The sequence below is a fragment of the Diorhabda sublineata genome, chromosome 10 (assembly GCF_026230105.1).
Source record: "Diorhabda sublineata isolate icDioSubl1.1 chromosome 10, icDioSubl1.1, whole genome shotgun sequence".
NCBI lineage: Eukaryota > Metazoa > Arthropoda > Insecta > Coleoptera > Chrysomelidae > Diorhabda > Diorhabda sublineata.
The window spans coordinates 18,445,528-18,464,891 of record NC_079483.1 but is presented as its reverse complement, the minus strand read 5'-3'; the positions used below and the strand labels follow the sequence as shown (position 1 = coordinate 18,464,891).

The 19,364-nt window shown below is 33.7% G+C and overlaps 1 protein-coding gene across 6 annotated transcripts in view; it reads left to right on the top strand.

Moving 5' to 3' along the window:
- LOC130449915 (cell adhesion molecule Dscam2) overlaps window positions 1–19,364 on the top strand; it is a 193,948-nt gene that overhangs the window by 57,668 nt on the left and 116,916 nt on the right. For all 6 annotated transcript variants that reach the window (XM_056788001.1, XM_056787995.1, XM_056787996.1 and 3 more), the window contains one exon: window positions 1,317–1,466. In XM_056788001.1, coding sequence (XP_056643979.1) covers window positions 1,317–1,466 — 150 coding nt within the window. The remainder of the gene's footprint in view (window positions 1–1,316; window positions 1,467–19,364) is intronic.

Genomic DNA, 19,364 nt, shown 5'->3' with positions numbered 1-19,364 from the left:
GTTCTCCCTTATCAATCCATTGTTTTGATTGTTTTTTTGGTTCGGGTGTGAATTTATGGACTCAAATTTTATCCATGGTTGTCAAAAAGTCGATGGAAACGTCTCCACGACGCTGTTTTTAAAATTATTCCACCCGCATCTCAAACAACCAGCGCCGTAACTTTTCCTGCAGATGGAACAGTCTTTGTCTTCCTTGGAACCGGTTTTACCTGTTCAGTCCATTATTTTGATTGTTCTTTTGGTTCGGGTGTGAATTTATGGATTCAAATTTTATCCATGGTTGTCAAAAAGTCGATGGAAACGTCTCCTCGACGCTGTTTTTAAAATTATTCCACCCGCATCTCAAACAACCAGCGCCGTAACTTTTCCTGCAGATGGAACAGTCTTTGTCTTCTTTGGAACCGGTTCTCCCTGTTCAGTTCATTATTTTGATTGTTTTTTCGGTTTGGGTGTGAATTTATGGATTCAAATTTTATCCATGGTTGTCAAAAAGTCGATGGAAACGTCTCCACGATACTGTTTTTGTTCCATTTTGCGCACAGCTTTCTTATATCCAAATTTTCAGTTAATATGCGATGTACTTGCAGTACAGTCGTCACCTCACTGCGTTGTTGATCTTCGCAGGTCGTACAGTCTCGTCTAAACTTTGCTATCCAATATTTTACAGTTGATAAAGAAGAAGCAGTCAACTATTGGTCAGGCCACGCACTTTTGGGACCATCCTCGTATTTATAAATATGAAAATACGTGTTACATGAAAGGTAGCTGAAGTAGCATTGTTTTCAAGCATGATTAACATCAAGTTTCTTCATTTGAATAATAGGAAATTGTTAATAGTCATATTAATATTTATAATTATGATATTTGTTAATGTCAAGTTTATATTTTATATAAAAACCACATTTTATATTCAAATGGCTCTATAATTTAATTTATATTGAAATTTTTCTATACTAGGGTAGTTTTAACCACTAGGAGGTTAATAATTTTGTCCCTTAAGTGGATTATATATAAAAATTAATTCGATTCAGGTAAATTCGCTAGAGCCAGACGATTCAAACGACATACTCTATTTCAAAGGGCAATGACCTTCGATACAGCGAATTTAATGAATAGTCCTTCACTTTAAACACAATTTTTCAAGATATCCTTTATCAACTGAAGAAACTTTTTCAGTTGAAAATATACATATGGAAGCAACAATCGATTTCCAACTAAAAATTTTTGTTTCGTGAAAATTTGCTTTTGTATGAATACTTTCAAAAATAGAAACGACACCACTTGAAAATATATAAATGTAATTTCCGATTTAACAGACAGCAAATATTTGGTACTACCCTCCGGCGAATTGCACATCAAAGATGTCGGACCTGAGGATGGATACAAATCGTATCAATGTCGGACGAAACACAGACTTACCGGAGAAACTCGACTTAGCGCCACCAAAGGCAGACTCGTCATTACTGGTGAGTGATGTTTGTTATGTTGTTAGAAAACGAGTTCAAACATGTTATTGAATACAGGGAGTGGTCCACATTTTTTCGTGAAATTTTTATCAATATCTCTGTCTTGAAGATGAAAAAACTAATTTTTCCCAACGATACTAATTTGATTGCCTTTAACTGTGATTTTTCTCATAAACTACACTAAACTATTCACTTATCACTAAATTATTCACCGACACTTAACACACTATGGGTTAACTAAGACATCAAATTATTTATTGTCTACCCGACAGACAGACACGTTTAAATACATTATTTTCCTTTTCCAGCATTTTCGATTTTTAGTGAAAAAATAAAAATTTTTCATAAAAACGGCCAATACATAATGTAAACTAGTTATAAAGACAATACAAAAAATTTACCGCCTTATAATCGGCGCATTCACCAAACATTAACACAATACTACTTTTTTCGCCAAGATTTAGATTTGCAACGTAATAACGTTGACTGCTGGACCGAAAAAAGAGCTGAATTAATGATGGTTAATCAACTCGACCTTTTTGCCCAATAATTTCTGGTAAACAGTCTTACGTTGTATCTACATCACTTTAAATCAGTGTTAATGAAGGCAATGACATATTTGACATATTCACATCAGTGTTGCCACATCTCAAAACTTGCGATTGTAGATCGAATCGATCAGGGTCGGACTAGATCGGAACGCAAACACCTTTTGTGGAATGTACGGTTTGGTTTCAAGATCATATGTATGAAAAAAGATTTCATATGGTTTTACGACTTGTTTGTTATCGTAAAGTCACTTTTTTCGAAGGTCATATACATTTTTTTTAACCTACATAAAGAAAACATTAAATACCGAAAAAAATTCATTGAAATCGGTAAAATTTTAGGGTTTCCAGAGCAATTTAGAAAAAACGCTTCACCTTTTATCCCGATGACAAAATGTCGTTGAGGTTATGTTAAAAAATGTAAATTAAATCTTAGTTACAGTGAATAACAGTGTTGCCAGGCCTAAAAATATAAATAACCGTTGTACCCATTTTATATTTTATTTTACGGTGAAATATAACTCGTTTTAAAGTAAATATACACTATTATTATGCCTTTACTTGTTTATTTTATATAAAAAAAAATGATAATCCAACTTTTTATGTAAGTCTAGGCGTTATCATATTTATATAACTTGTTTTACTATGAAATACCAAAAAAAAAAAAAAAATACTATTGAAGCTAAAACTTGATAAACATCAATCGGAGTTTGCCTCAAGATAAACCACCGCTGGAAGTTGTTTGTCGAGTTTAAACGAGGCAACATTAATACCGAAGAAGATGCAGAAGCTGTTACCGACGAAAACATTAAATACGTTCACGAAATAACCGTAAAATGGAGCTCAAAAGCTCTATATAAAGTTAGACCAAAAATAACAACAAATTGATGGTTCTGAGCAGTGTTTGCAGTTGTTTTATCATTACATACTGGAGTTCAATCGACGGTGAGTACGTGATGAATCGATTCGAATCGAAAAATCGGCTATCGATTTTAAAGAGAGAAAAACCATAAACAAGGATCATTACGTAATGTTTTGATGAATGAAATCGTGGAAAAACGATTCTATTGAAGAAAAAAAAGTGATTTTCCATCAAAATAATGCACCTTGAAGCCTAAAGTACTACGAAAATGGTATTGCAAGTAACTGTATAGCATAATGAATTCGGGCTATAAAAAAAATCGATTTTTCCTATGAATTTTCCAGGAAAGTGTAACGGCTTTGATCCGACGATGATTTTGGACGTACTCCATCCATATTTAACGAAATTCTTTTGTCAACGTTGCCAATTCTACGTGTTTTTATCCTAGAAACTAAGTATTTTGTTTCAATTTGAAAAATAATATTGCTGCACATTAGGGTAAATATCGAGCGTTAACAGGCGTAATTTTCACGAAAATTGACTCAAAAACAAACAGAGACTTGGAAAGTGGGCCCGAAAAGTATAAGAATTTAATAAGAAAATAAAAATTTATGCTTTTTAAACCACGAATCGTATAGCCGCCACAGCGTCTTCTCCATGATGAATTATTTTTTTTTAAACTGAATCCTTTAGCGAAATACTCGTTTTTTTTTTCACTCAGAAAAGAAGTTCGTAGATCTACTAATTTTTTTTTAACCAATTTTTATTAATTCTACGTAATTATCTCACGCTTTTTACAAAATCCAAAGTTGGCAACACTGTGTATTAGGTAGTTCAAAAATAGTGGACGTGTTTTATATATACACATCGAATTGTAATGGTTTTTCATTATTTTTCTTGAACTTACAAATTTTTAAATACTCGTTCGTCTACAATCTATTACAACAAATGAAACGACCTCCTCCAACAACGTTTACGTTTCAACTAAACTAATACGGGACTATATAAACAGTACTCACGATACCAGACGAACATTTAGTTACGCGATGTTGCCTTTTTTCAATTTCATTTCTTTCAAAACATAGACGGGTAAACAAAATATTTTACCATAATAACTTTCGCAACAAAAAAGAAATCAAAATTTCATCTTATACTTGACGACAGTGTATTAATGTACAAAATCTACAATACTCCAGTCGTAATTTAACATTCTTATTATTGAATAAAATTCTTCGATTCCGGCAACACTGCGTTAATAACACGAATACCAGCGACTACGAACACCTTCGTGCTTATTCGATTACAATCGGCAAGATTTTGAATTGACAGATCAACCGACTTTAATTCTATTCGTATCAAATTTCTAGTGAAATTAATTTTTATTTTAGATTCACAAATTGATTTATGTTCCATGTCTAGATAGGCTTTTCTGTTTTAACGGTTAGAAGGTTTTTTTTTCACAAGAAGTAATAATTATAACCAGAATTCAAATAACAGCTGCTAGTAAAAATTAACTGCGGTCTATTTTCAAAAGCACATTTTATAAACATCACTATTAGAATCATAACAAATGTCCGACATCAGTTTTACAAAACAAAAATCTGAACTAGAATGATGCATTTGATTCCTAATCGATTACACGTGTTTTTTGTTATACGAGGTTGATTATTATTATACGAGGTATAGTCGATGACACGAAAATAAACCAATTATCAGAATTTGAGATCGAATTAAAAAGTAAGGTTAAGGTTTTATTATAAAAAGTAGATATGTCATTTTAATATTGAAAATGACAGTGTCAAAAGTAATTTCCATTTAAAAAAAGCTTTGTAGCGAGAAGGTATTTGAAATATTCAAGATTTATCAACTAAAACATATAAAAAAAGGTATAAAAAGTAAGAAATTTAGATTAATAAATAGTTTGACAAAGATCTAGAAATAACCTTTTCGTTTTATGTGATTTAGTCGAGGTTTTGAGGTTTCTGTCGAAGTTATAATGTGCTAAAGTCGCGGATAACTGACAGTTATGAAATAGCAAGTTAATTCTGGTTTTACGTCTCACGAATCGGTCCGCATTACTTTAACATAACCTCAAAACAATTATCGTCCAATGCTTGGCTTAGCAAAACTGCAATATCGAAACGCCAGTCTGCGGGATCTCTCTATATATTGAGCACAGCTTATCATAATTTTTCGAACTTTTACGTCTATAAATTCCCCTGATCTATGTACTAGCCTCTCGTTTAAACGGTTTCTGATCATCTCCAGCTTAATAGAGGACGATACGAAGACCTGTTTCCAAATTATCAAAATGTTGATTAAGTATCTGGTGCCTCCATAAACTCCTCAACCGTTATTAGCAACCCAACAGAATACAGCGTGCAACAATTAATAGTCGCCAAATTGAGAGTTCCTGTAGAAACTGTACCAACTTCCACAAATCCATGTACCGTCTTGAAAGCTGTAGAAATGTTGAAAGAAGATGATCCGAGTCTACTCGTACGAACCAAACTATGAAATTAACTGAATATCGTGCATCCACGTACCCGTGGGATCTTAGAAACGAGGATGTGATGGAAGAGCTGGAAAAGGGCGGTGGGCGCATTTCATCTGCCCTTGGTATGCTCAACCTTATTCATAAGAAAGGACTACAGTTGGTTTTAGCAAATTATAATTATCATTTGACAGGTTTTTGTCAGAATGAAGGCTAGAAAGGAAAAGTTTCAATTTTGATGGAAAGGCTTTGCGTTAGTTAGTAAATAAGGACTTGTAGTAACTTGTAATGTGTATTTTTGTTTGTTCTATACTGTGATAAGTTATTTCTCATACATACAACAGTTTAAAAATGAAAAAAAGTTGGTCGTGTCCCTCAACTTCGTGTTTTTTATTACTTATTTTCAAAATAGTTCTATTTTTGTCCAATGTTTAATTGTTGGATCGCGATACGTTGTAAGTCCATCTGCTCTATCCAGCTTTCTATTTTTTTGTTTTCATGTTTTCATTAACTATATTCGTGTCGCTTTCCGCTAGAATTGCAAGGTCGTCAGCGTATGCGATCGATGTGGCTTTAGCCCGAGTACCCCGCTGTTAAGTTTTGGCGTTTTTCTCGTTCAGATAAACGTATAATCCACCATCAAAACTACAGACTCCATGAGCTCAATACAAACCATTCAACAACTTTTTTCCCAAGATTTACATCTCATCCACCAATCCGAGGGTCACGTATCGATAATTTGGGTCCCATCACACCCAGGCATCCTAGGAAGAGAAAAAGCAGAAGAATGTGCCAAAGAAACAGCAGATAACAACGATTGTACAATACAAGTGCTAGCAAACAAAATAAAAGTTCAGTGCAGATGGAAAACATGAGAAAACAGTTTTAAAAATCGTACTAGGGCACACTAAAGTGATACAATACAACTTTCCAAACATCATAATTTGTCTATAATATTTGTAATACCAAAAACTCGATCAAATATCTAAAAGACACACAACTGTATCGTAAATTGTGAACAATTGACACGTCACTAACATAACCTCAGGTTACATCGTTGGATTTCCATCCTCCATGTTGCTTTATTTTCAAAATGTCTGCCAGGAAAGACACTAACGAGCGTATGAAACAACGTCCTGTATATCTTTAGGTAGATCCAGGTACTGCTGATAATTTTCCAATGGTATTCGTAACCAACGGATTGTATACCAAATTTTTCGTTACAGAGTCCACTAATACCAGCTGATTAATGTTTTTTTTTTTGAATTTTTTGTATTTTGTATTATTATTTTATCGCCCTGAATAACCACATTTAAAATATAAAAGTGTCGGGGTCTACTTTACTAATTTAACTAAGTACGGCTCTGTTTATTTTAAAAAATATAAATAGTCGTATTCGAAAATAATTATTTATAAAATTTTTATATTTATAACATGTTTGAACTCAATTATTCAACACGAAACTGATTGCTAAATATTAAAAAATTAGTTCAGTAAAATTTTTCATTATATTAAAATCTGTTTAAAATAACTTGAATTTATTTTAAAATTTCACTGGACTATTTAATCATTGTTGGTATTGTATCAAATACCGACTTTTGTTTATTATTCCGCGTTTTCGGATATTTGTTATTGAATCAGTTCGTTCACTTGAATCAGTCTAGTATTTGCATTCAGTTTTTGTTATTTCTAATAAAACGATTTGGCTACTGGAATTGTTTTCCCACGTTTTAATAGTTTCACATCTTCCTTGTTAAGTGTTTAAAAAGTTCGTTTTGGACAATTAATCATAGTATTATATATGAACAAACATGAATTATACGAGGTTTGTTTGAAAAGTTTCCGACCCAAACAAAGAAACAAATTATTCTTTCTCGATAATCATTTTTATTTTCCATCTATTTTTAAATATTTTTCACCGTTGTTGACGCCGGCTCGCTGTGTGGAATCTGAATAATTCGGTGAATATCGATGATAATGATGATGATGATGATGAATCATCACATCCGGATCTTAACAATGACTCGACAGAGTGTTATAAATTGGAGTAATTAAAGGAACAGACACAACTTTTTCAATTATCGTAAATGAACCGGCGGCAGTGGGTTTTTTAATTACTTATAATGCCGCAATAACATATATCGTTTCCATTAAAGTAGGACAAACAAAATGTATAATCTAAAAAGGGATTTTTTACGATAGAAAACTGAACAAATCCATTTTACACTTTATTTTGAATTACAAATAGATCAAAACGTTATTGAATGCAATTTGTGGTGGTATTTCATTGATACATAGTTCAATTTCGGTTTTATATGCTTCGGTGGTTGCAAGTTTATTGAAATAGACCTGTGGCTTAAGATAACCCCATAGTCAGAAGTCTAAGGGCGTTAAATCGAAAGACCATTGCTTTCTGATGAATATTCAGTAGATTTTTGCGTCATCACCGAAAACGATTTTGTTTGCAAAATGAGCAGGCTGCTCAAAGATGAAATTGGTGATTTTTCTTTGGTGTTCACGGTCTACTGGCAGAAGTTGTTGTGTCGGTTGGATTTTGTAGGCATACAGCTGTAAATATTCAGTGAGAATTCGCTAAAAAATGCCTGTCGAAATGTCAAGTTTGTTTTGAGCTTTTATCTTGTGTTTCACATCATTAACCGAACCAGTACTTTCGAATTTTTTGATTATTATTTTCATAGTAGGACGTATTTTACAAATTGAATTCTCACCATTTCGATGATAGTTTTTGACAATCAAGACGCGTTAGTTTGCAGTGTAAAGCTTCATCTTTACCAACTCTCAACTGTCAATTTTCGATCTGTCACGACATAATCATGTGACATTACAACTGTCAAACATGGCGCGCATTTCAAATTTTATCGAAACGCCACTCAAAGAAACTCATTAATAACTAAAATTTGAACAATTTAAAACAAGTTTGAAATTCCTAGTTCATATATATAAAGGGTCAGCTGTGGGGGGACAGGTTTCTAACTTTCAGGGATATATATATAAATACTTTATACATCGAATTGGTTTTGAATAGTCTCTAAATAATACATTTGAGGTATTAAATATTTTTATGTAGGTTTAAATTCATGTGGAATTTTATTTTGTGTCTGAAAAAGCTTCCGACCAACTTTTAGAATTAAAAACGTAGCTGCAGAAAATGACATTTCCACGCGGAGGTTGTTTATAACGAAGGGTTAATTCAGTTGGGTTAAATTAGCTTGTATTACATTGATATTCTTATAATCGAATTAAAGACAAACGATACCGCCTTGGAAAGGATGATTTCTCTTTATAGGCAATTACATAATCGTTCTCGGAATTGTTTAATTATTTGTGAACTGTTTCAAGTTTTGTAGAGTTTAAAAACAGATCGTATAAAGGGTTTTCCAATAAGAGGTGTTATTTTGAACAGCCCGCTATTTCGGTAAATGTCACTCTTGAAGCTGTCATTTTTTGACATTTGACAAGTAGAATCTACGCCATTAATGAAAATGCGTTCAACAACGCATTGAAATTATTAAAATTCGCTATAAAAATGGTGAAAGTTTGGCAGAGACGGTTCGTAAAACTAAAACATTTTTGGATCGACGTGAAGCACCTTTTCGCACCGCAATACAGAAATTGGTGGAAAAATTTGAGCTGTTGGGACAAGTTAGGGATGTGAAGAATAAAACCCGTGCACGTCGCTCAAAAACAACTGAGAATATTGCTGCTGTAGCCCAGTGAAGTGGTGAAGAGAACCCAGGATTGTCCATTCCTCGTCGTTCTTTGGAATTAGCCATTCCACAAACGTCATTACACCGTATTTTGCATAAATATTTGGGTCTTAAGGCCTATAAAGTTCAGTTAACACAAGAACTAAAGCCGGCCGATCATCACCAACGTCGTGTCTTTGTTAATTGGGTCCTTGAAATGCATGAAAATCATCTTAATTGATGAGCCCCATTTCCACCTTGGTGGTTACGTCAATAAACAAAATTTTCGAATCTGGGGCTCGGAAAACACAAGAGTTATTGTTGAAAATCCTCTCCATCATCAACGCGTGACTGTTTGGTGCGGTTTATGGTCTGGCGGTGTCATTGGACGTTACTTTTTCGAAAATGAGGCTGGAGCAACAGTTACGGTGAATGGATTGCGCTATCGAGAGATGATTAATGATTTTTTTATGGCCGTAATTGGATGGTGTTGATTTGGACAACGTTTACTTTCAACAAGACGGCGCTACGTCCCACACAAGCAACGAAACCATCGATATTTTACGGGAAAAATTTCCGGACCGTTTTATCTCTCGAAGAGGTGATCACAATTGGCCACCCTGAAAGATAAGGTCTACGCCAACAGTCCAGCATCGATTCAAGCCCTCAAAGATGGAATTCGTGAGGCTATCGAGGACGTAGGGCAGCCGCTTTGCAATTTGGTTACGGAAAATTTCATGAAAAGGATATGGTCCTGTAAGCGCAGACGTGGCGGCCATTTGGCTGATGTTGTGTTCCTCTTTATAATGAAATAAACATCCGATCATTTATATCAAAAAATGGCATTTTTCTTTGAATATCGAAATAACAATTCTTATTGGAAAAACCCTATTTATAAATATTTATAACAAGGATTCAATTTGGACGAAATAACAATAATTAGAATGTTTGATGCGTGATTTCACATATTCCAGTAGCCATTTGAAGTAAATAAAGTTTCATCCGCCATTTTAACGTTTAATTTCTTCAATTGGTATAAAGAATTAAACGAAAAATAAGGACGAACTTTGTTTGCGTAATATTTTTTTCTTGAAAATTCTCGAATGCGATTAAAATTACTTTTCAGTAAAATGTCGTATCTGGATAACAAGGACAACGATTTGATTTATCTACTGAGTTACTTTTATAAGATTATTAAACATATTTTAAGTTTTTTTTTGACTGTTTCTCGGCATATTGAAAACCCAATGAACCAAAATTTCTAGAAAATTTTTTCCAGATACAAGAATTAAGTATTTAGCTAACTTGTACAATATTTTCATTGCGCGTTTTCATAGAAATGAGTGAAAACTACATTTTGCCTCTCATTAATCCACTTCCTCATTTATGTTAGAGTGTTTCCTCGAGAGGCATTTCGCATTTGTTTTTTTATCGTTATGTTAATTTCAAAGTTTTTTCGAGATTTCATTTTGAAATAAATGAATTGAGTATGACACATATAAAAATGAAATATTTCGAGGATTTTCGAGAAGTTATATAAAGTTTATAAATAAAAAAAAAGCTGCGATTAAAGATTATCAATATCGTTAATCACAGTTTTCAAAATTTACCTGAATGTTGGGATAGGGTACCCTTGCTTCTCGAACGGGCACTTTCAAAATTGGACACATACCAAATTTAGATATATAAAAAAATTGTTGACAATAGCACCTACCTCCTTAATATATTTTTTTCCAAAATCCTCATCCCTTTTGTGGTTTGGTTTCTCAATTTATCTGGCGTTATCTTTGGTTTGGGTACCCTTGCCCTAAACGAAAAAAGGGATTGGATCACATGTTGTTGAGGTAAGTGTTCTTTGTATCTATCTCACTTGGTCAACGAAAAACCAGGAATCAGAAGTATGTACTTTGCCCCCTATTAGAATTTTTTAGTATCGACCAATTCAATTATGTCGTCATCGAATGATTTAGATTCGAAAAATATCGCCCAACGTCCCAACTTAGGTAAGTTCAGTTAAATCCGTTGTTTTGGTCTAAGGAATACGTTTCTGTAGTATTTCTATTCGCATCAACGCCTCCCCTCACGGAAATCGTGGTTTCTAATCAAGAAAATGGTTTATAACACCCCAATGGCACGTCAGAAATCTTTTAAAATAATTTTGTTGTGTCCAATGTTTGTGCAAAGAAACGAAAAATCAAAGACGTTTACAACACCAGAAGGAGTGCCACAAGGAGGCGATCTGACCCCTTGCTATTCATATATTCCAGTGAATAACGGTCTTTACTTCAAATTTCCTTCAAGACGCATCGATTTCCTTGAAATTTTAACTGTAGACACCTCAAAAAGCAAAGTGGGGTGAATACTACCTCAACTAGAGGGTATGGCACTGGCAACACCTGCTTTGGTGATGTAATATGGGTTGGAATACATTAATTAAGGGTTCAATTTCAATTTTACAAATGATTTTTCAACTTTCCATATGATTTAACCTTTAATTTATTGAATATTGGTAATAAGGGGTTGTTTTTATCCCTTATATTTCGAAGTTAAGGATAAATAAAACTCGATTTCAAAGTTTCCCGCAAATAAATGCGTCTAGATGTAATTCTGAGGTGGTATCATATTTTTACCGTTGTTCACTGGACTAATAGCATATCTACAAGATAATTTAGCCAACTGGAACCAAATATTGACGGAAAACGGAATGAAAATAGACAAAAAGGAAACCAAAAATATTGTAGTGGCAAATGTAGAAGAAAAAATTGAAATGCTGGTTGGAGAGGGCCTTATAGAACAAATTAGTAGCTTCAGATACCTAGGAATCAGAAAATTATAAACAACTTGGATGGTGGGACCACCTACAAAGGATAAAGTTAAGAAAATTTGGAAAAAAGACACACTACGAAAAAACTCGAAAAAGAACAGAAGATCGCGGATCTAGAAGAAAAAATTGACGCAAGATAAGAAGGAATTGATTATTTTTATAAATGCATAGGGTGAGGGTGAAAAGGAATTATATATAAAGTGTTTTTTGAGTCGATACAAACATTTCAACCATTCATTCAGTTTTCCATACACTTGTTGTAAGCTTGGGATGTTATAGCCTTCATTTCTTCGAGTAAATTACTTATTATGGCTTCGTGGCGCGTTCCCCAAAACGAATTTTAAGTTTTAGAAAAAGAAAAAACTACAGGAAAGTAAATCTGGCGAAAACGGTGGATGAGTGATGACTTTCGTTAGATGTTTGACCGAAAAAATCATGATGGAATGTGACAGCGCATTATCCTGAGTTATCCCGACAAGTAGGACTCTTTGTTGAGTCTATCGAATAAAACGACAGTCCAGGTCCATTTCGACGGACATTTGTGGATCTTTTGGTATCAAAAGTATCTCATTACAACCCTTACAACAGCTGTACTAAACTAATATTTGGTTCCGCATTACATCCAAGTTTCCTTCTTCACTTTGGCGTGATTCTAACACGAAAATTTTCTAATTCAGAACCCATTGGTACCGTTGCTCCGAAACTAACGTCAGGTGATGAAAGCAGAGTGGTAAATAGTAAAGAACGCTCTACCTCAACTATGCTGTGTCCGTCACAAGCGTATCCAATACCGAAATTCAGGTAAGGCCCGATTTAGAAAAAAAATCTTATTTGTTTTATTAGAACCAGTTGGGAGCGTAGCTCCTCGGTTATCCGGCGGAAGTTCCAAAATTCAAACGTTAGACTCGCGAAATGGTTTGAGCGTAACTTTGGTGTGTCCAGCACAGTCATTCCCTGTTCCAAGTTACAGGTACTTTTTGTATTATTTCTATTTATTTATTTATTTATTTATTACAACCTTTACTTTCTGGAGTCTTCTAAAATGTAACCAGTGAACATATCATCATCAATTAGACAAGTTTTTCCATCGAATTTCGTTAAAAATTCGGAAAGGGTGTAATTTGTTTGAATTTCCGAAACATACAAGAGGCAAATCACTTTGTCCATGTCTATGACATATTTCCATTAAAAAATTGGCAGGTATTTTTATTTTTCGAGGTTAATTCATCTTTCCCATAAATGTTCTATGCATATATGACTCATCCATTGTTTCTAATCTTGCAAAAACTTGTTTTTTCTCGTTTATGGTACGTTAAAGTTTGCTAGTGCAGGCAATCAAGTTCTAAATAGTTTGGAACCTCCGAATTCTTTAACGCAACTCCGATTTTCTTGAAAATTTAGAATTAAGCTCAAATTATACCGTATATATCAAGATCTATATGGTCGCGAGGTGTGCAAATTGTTTTTAAAGGGTGAAAACCACCCTTTATCGAAAAATATCAATATTTTATATTTTATAGTTTTTCCTACTTTTTTTCAATTCAAATGTTTATCGTTTATGCAGCGTAAATATCTTAACATATCGTATAATAGAAAATTTATGTATTTTAAGGTATCAACCCCTCAAAAATCTTTAGAAACCACCCTTCTGATGAAAATAATAATAATAAATCTTTTAACGATTTAAAACATTGCAATTTTATTATTACTGAGAAAAATTTATAGCATTTTAATAAAATTTGAATATTAATTTTTATTATTTAACCCTTAAAAACCAACCCTTTGTAGAGAATGAAATAAAAATAAATCTAATGACTGCCAACTTTTAGATTTTGCGCACTCTTTTTGGTATCAAAGTTTCATGTCTCTACTTGAAGTAATTTTTCATTTTCTACACCCTAACACCCCTTAAAAACCACCCCTTTACCAAGATTATGAGTATATCATGTCTTGGTACTCTCAAACGTACCTACAGGCAACTTGGCATCAGCAGAAAAAATCGGTGCGCCAAAATTTGAAACTTTTTCATATCCTATAATTCACAAAAAAAATTTCAAAATCTTATTTTTTATGTAACTCCATTAATTTTGAAGATATCGCATCCTACAAAAAACCATTTTGAAGGTAATTTTTAGGTCTACAAAGTTATGTATGTTAGAAGGGCTTGAGATTATCCATATTTTATTAATAAAGGGTCAAAGGGCTGTGGAAAAGCAATCCTCGTATTATAGTGACAGATTAATTTGGTTATAACTCCGTTAATTTTTATGCTACAAAAAAAAATAAAAAAGGAAAATAATCGTCATAAAAAATGCTTTGATTTGACTGTTTATTTGTTTTTGTATCTCTTATAGTTATGGAGAAAAAATGAGGAAGAAAAGTTTTTTTTAAAAATTAAAAATAAAGAATTATTTAATGTTAATTTTTTTCAAAATTATGCATTTCTTATCGACCAAACTTTCAGATGTCGTAAATAACATCCAAATAAAGTGTTTGGTACAAGGAATAAGTTTAATTTTGATTTTCAGTGAAATGGCATTAGTTTAAGTGCAATTTTTTTTAGCGTCAACTATTTTACACTATATCTCACTAAAATTTGAGTCGAAACGACTTTTATCAATAGTCATTTGAAAGGTCTTTTTAAGCTCTTTAAAAAGTATTCAATGACTTTTTGTTGAAAATTGTACCATTTTCCCGTTATTTGAGATTAAATGCTCAATTACGTAAAACAAAAGCTATTCATTCAAATATCTATAACTTGCTTTAGATAGAATATTAACATCTAAAAATATATCTCAATTTGTTTGTTTTTTTATAAGCTTCATTTTTGTTCATCACACTTTTTTCGATAAAATGCCTCATTACAGAGTTATACGTAAAAAACTATCGAAACACGCGTTTTTTTTTGACGAAAAATCGTACTTTTCAATTGCGAATAACTCAAAAACGATTGATCCGGCGAAAAAACTTTATATGACATTTTTTACATTAAATTTGGTTATCTTTTAATTTCTGGGGTTATTTTGGATTGGACACTTCGGCATCGAGTAGATCTCCCTTTTTTTGGTACACACCTATCATCTGTCAAAATTCAAAATAAATCGGTGCCGCATTAAAGAATTCGGAGAGGAAATGCTTGAATATCTGGCCTATGCATGCCTAAAAAGGTTTTATTTCATTCCCCACTTTTAAACGAAATATGTACTATGATTTTAATCACCTCAAGAAGCTGCTGAAGACTTTCAAAACAAAATGTTTCTACTAGTTTCCGCAACTGGTTTGAGCGTATGCAAAAAGGCGAATATTTTGAAAAAATGTACAACACTTTGTTTCGAATTAGTTCGTTTCTATTTCATTTTCTGTAAAAATTTATATTCCAGCTTCCAGTATGATTGCTTCTAATGTCAAATATTTATAATTCCGATTGAGGTACCTCCAAAACATGGATTCCAATTGAAACAAATAGAATTAGCTCCACCAATCATTATATCATTGTAAATTGAAAATTCAGGGATATTTTTCTGTACAGTTTTTCTTTTTTTCAAACCAACTACCCAACCTGGATACATTTCTGAAGAATAAACAAAGGAATTTTCTTTTTGAGTCGACCCTCGTAGGAATTTATTGCTATTGCATCAATCTTCACACCAAACTTTTCGGCTTTCCTATTTTTTCATACACACTACTTGTAGTAAACCAACTGTCATTAGACCGAGCTAAATTCTTACCTTTCAAGTTTACGTACGCGGCGGGTATACCGGAACGTGTATACCAGGTCTAAAAAATTCTCTCTCTATAATATTCACCGCTGTTTGGCAATATGTAAGGGAAAATTCTCAAGATTTTGTCTTTTTTTTTTGGCTTCCACGTTCCTCGGACAAGGAAAAGTTCCATAACATCCTCGACCTGTCCGTTAATACCTTAGACGAAAATAAAAGTTTCGTATTGAATCTGACGCGCTTGTTTGAGAGCACATCTTGTTTTCAATATTTCTAAAACGAGTTATTTAAATTTGATAGAACCCATTGGAACCCGTCGTCCGAGTCTTATATCCGACGTTAAAGGGATAACTATAGAAAAACACTTTGGGTACGGTGTAACGTTGCTTTGTCAAGCGCAAGGATTTCCAGTACCAATTTTCAGGTAAATGATACATTATCGAGTTTAATTATCGTTTTTAATAAATAATTTCCTTCAGAACCACTTGGTACTCGAGCTCCGAACGTATTAGCGGATTTAAAATATAAAAGAACCGAAAGACAAACCGAATTCGACATACCTCTCTTTTGTCAAGCTCAAGCGTTTCCCGTTCCTTCATTCAGGTAATCGAAACCACATCGATTGTAGCATTTGCTAGATTATTTAATGATTTTAGAGCCGGTTGGAAGTGAAGCGCCATCTTTTTCGAGCGATATAAAATTACTAGGGTATCGAAAATTGAATAATTGCACTGTTTCAATGCTCTGTCCAGCTCAAGGGTACCCCGCTCCTTCTTTCAGGTAATTATATTCCTCTCCAATTTTTTATTAACTTTTTTTTTCTATTCGATCAGAACCCGTTGGATACAAACCGCCGTCGTTTTCATCTTCGTCTAAGAGTTTTACTTATGAAACCGAAGGAGGATCCGGTTTTGTACTTTTATGTCCCGCTCAAGCTTTACCCGTTCCCAAATTCAGGTAAAATAATTTTATATAAATGCAGTGATTGATTCAACCACTATTTTATGGAATCTGTTCGCCGTTTACTTTATTCTTATTCAAATTTACCAATTATTCCACCCGCATCTCAAACAACCAGCGCCGTAACTTTTCCTGCAGATGGAACAGTCTTTGTCTTCTTTGGAACCGGTTCTCCCTGTTCAGTTCATTATTTTGATTGTTTTTTTGGTTCGGGTGTGAATTTGTGGACTCAAATTTTATCCATGGTTGTCAAAAAGTCGATGGAAACGTCACCACGACGCTGTTTTTAAAATTATTCCACCCGCATCTCAAGCAACCAGCGCCGTAACTTTTCCTGCAGATGGAACAGTCTTTGTCTTCCTTGGAACCGGTTCTCCCTTATCAATCCATTGTTTTGATTGTTTTTTTGGTTCGGGTGTGAATTTATGGACTCAAATTTTATCCATGGTTGTCAAAAAGTCGATGGAAACGTCACCACGACGCTGTTTTTAAAATTATTCCACCCGCATCTCAAACAACCAGCGCCGTAACTTTTCCTGCAGATGGAACAGTCTTTGTCTTCTTTGGAACCGGTTCTCCCTGTTCAGTTCATTATTTTGATTGTTTTTTCGGTTTGGATGTGAATTTATGGATTCAAATTTTATCCATGGTTGTCAAAAAGTCGATGGAAACGTCACCACGACGCTGTTTTGAAAATTATTCCACCCGCATCTCAAACAACCAGCGCCGTAAATTTTCCTGCAGATGGAACAGTCTTTTTCTTCTTTGGAACCGGTTCTCCCTTATCAATCCATTGTTTTGATTGTTCTTTTGGTTCGGGTGTGAATTTGTGGACTCAAATTTTATCCATGGTTGTCAAAAAGTCGATGGAAACGTCACCACGACGCTGTTTTTAAAATTATTCCACCCGCATCTCAAACAACCAGCGCCGTAACTTTTCCTGCAGATGGAACAGTCTTTTTCTTCTTTGGAACCGGTTCTCCCTTATCAATCCATTGTTTTGATTGTTCTTTTGGTTCGGGTGTGAATTTGTGGACTCAAATTTTATCCATGGTTGTCAAAAAGTCGATGGAAACGTCACCACGACGCTGTTTTTAAAATTATTCCACCCGCATCTCAAACAACTAGAGCCGTAACTTTTCCTGCAGATGGAACAGTCTTTTTCTTCTTTGGAACCGGTTCTCCCTTATCAATCCATTGTTTTGATTGTTCTTTTGGTTCGGGTGTGAATTTATGGACTCAAATTTTATCCATGGTTGTCAAAAAGTCGATGGAAACGTCACCACGACGCTGTTTTTAAAATTATTCCACCCGCATCTCAAACAACCAGCGCCGTAACTTTTCCTGCAGATGGAACAGTCTTTGTCTTCCTTGGAACCGGTTTTACCTGTTCAGTCCATTATTTTGATTGTTCTTTTGGTTCGGGTGTGAATTTGTGGACTCAAATTTTATACATGGTTGTCAAAAAGTCGATGGAAACGTCTCCACGACGCTATTTTTGTTCCATCTTGCGCACAGCTTTCTCATATCCAAATTTTCCGCTGCTACCTTCGTCCAGTGGATTTTCTTCAACATTTCTCGTCGTCGTCACCTCTTTTGGTCGATGCTGGTCTTCGCGGGTCGTTTAAACTCTGCTATCCAATATTTTACTGTTGATAAGCAGTCTTCGTTCACTTTTGATGGTTACCTAATAAATACTAAACAACGTGACGTCCTCAAACTCGAAACATTTTTTTAAGCAACTACCTATTATCGAAATTAATGAATAAAACATGAATGACCTCAAACATATTAAATAATAAAGTCAGAACGTGCTCGGTAATAAATAATAATTTCCTGCCGTAGTATAATAGTGTATTCAACTCATACGCGCTGCAATAACCTTAATGTCTTTGAAAATATACCACAAATATCAGTTTTTGAGTCTGCAATAATGATAAAACGAGTTGATAGGCTTGGCTTCAATATATTGTCAAAAGAAACGAAGAAATTTTATTGTGAAATTTAGATACGAAACTGGGAGATTCCGCAATAAATTTTTGAAGAATTTTTTTAACTACCCGTGACTATAATTCAGAAACGACGGATCGTATATTTTTTGCATCGAGTTCCGGAACATCCTGTATCTCTTAGATCTTTTGATATCTTAATGTTTCTAAATCGTTTCTTCTGATTCGAAATTAGTTTTTTTTTTCATTTTTTTGATCGGTCTGTTGCGGTTTTTATCAAAATGTCTTTAAAAAATGAAAAAAAAAACTAATTTCAAATCAGAACAGACCTAAAATGAATAGAAATATAATATTTGTTTATGGAAAAAGTGTTTATCGCACGCGATAACACGATAAGTGAAAAAAACACTTTTTACACGAGTTGAATACAATATAAAAAAAAAATAGTTCATACTGTGGTGAATGTATAGTAAGTGCATCCACTAAAACTACAAATTTCGAATAAATATCGAAAAAAATTACTCGATTATACGAGGGTGTATCGATATCTAGTTAACCTAGACCAGTTCCGTGCATAAACAAAATATTGCGTTGCCATAGCAACGAACAATAACTTAGTAGAAGTGTAAGTGTAAAGTTTGCCGTCAAAAAAGTAAACCAGTTACGCAATTGTAAAAATCGAACCATCGTCATCAAGTACATGTATTTAAAAGGGTTGAGAGGTAAGCAGATTTACGGAAATATGCTTAATACCCTTGGTGATCAATGTCCTTCGTGAAAAATTTGACTGCAAGCTTCAAAAGGGGTAAATTTTCCATTGAAGATGATGTCCGAT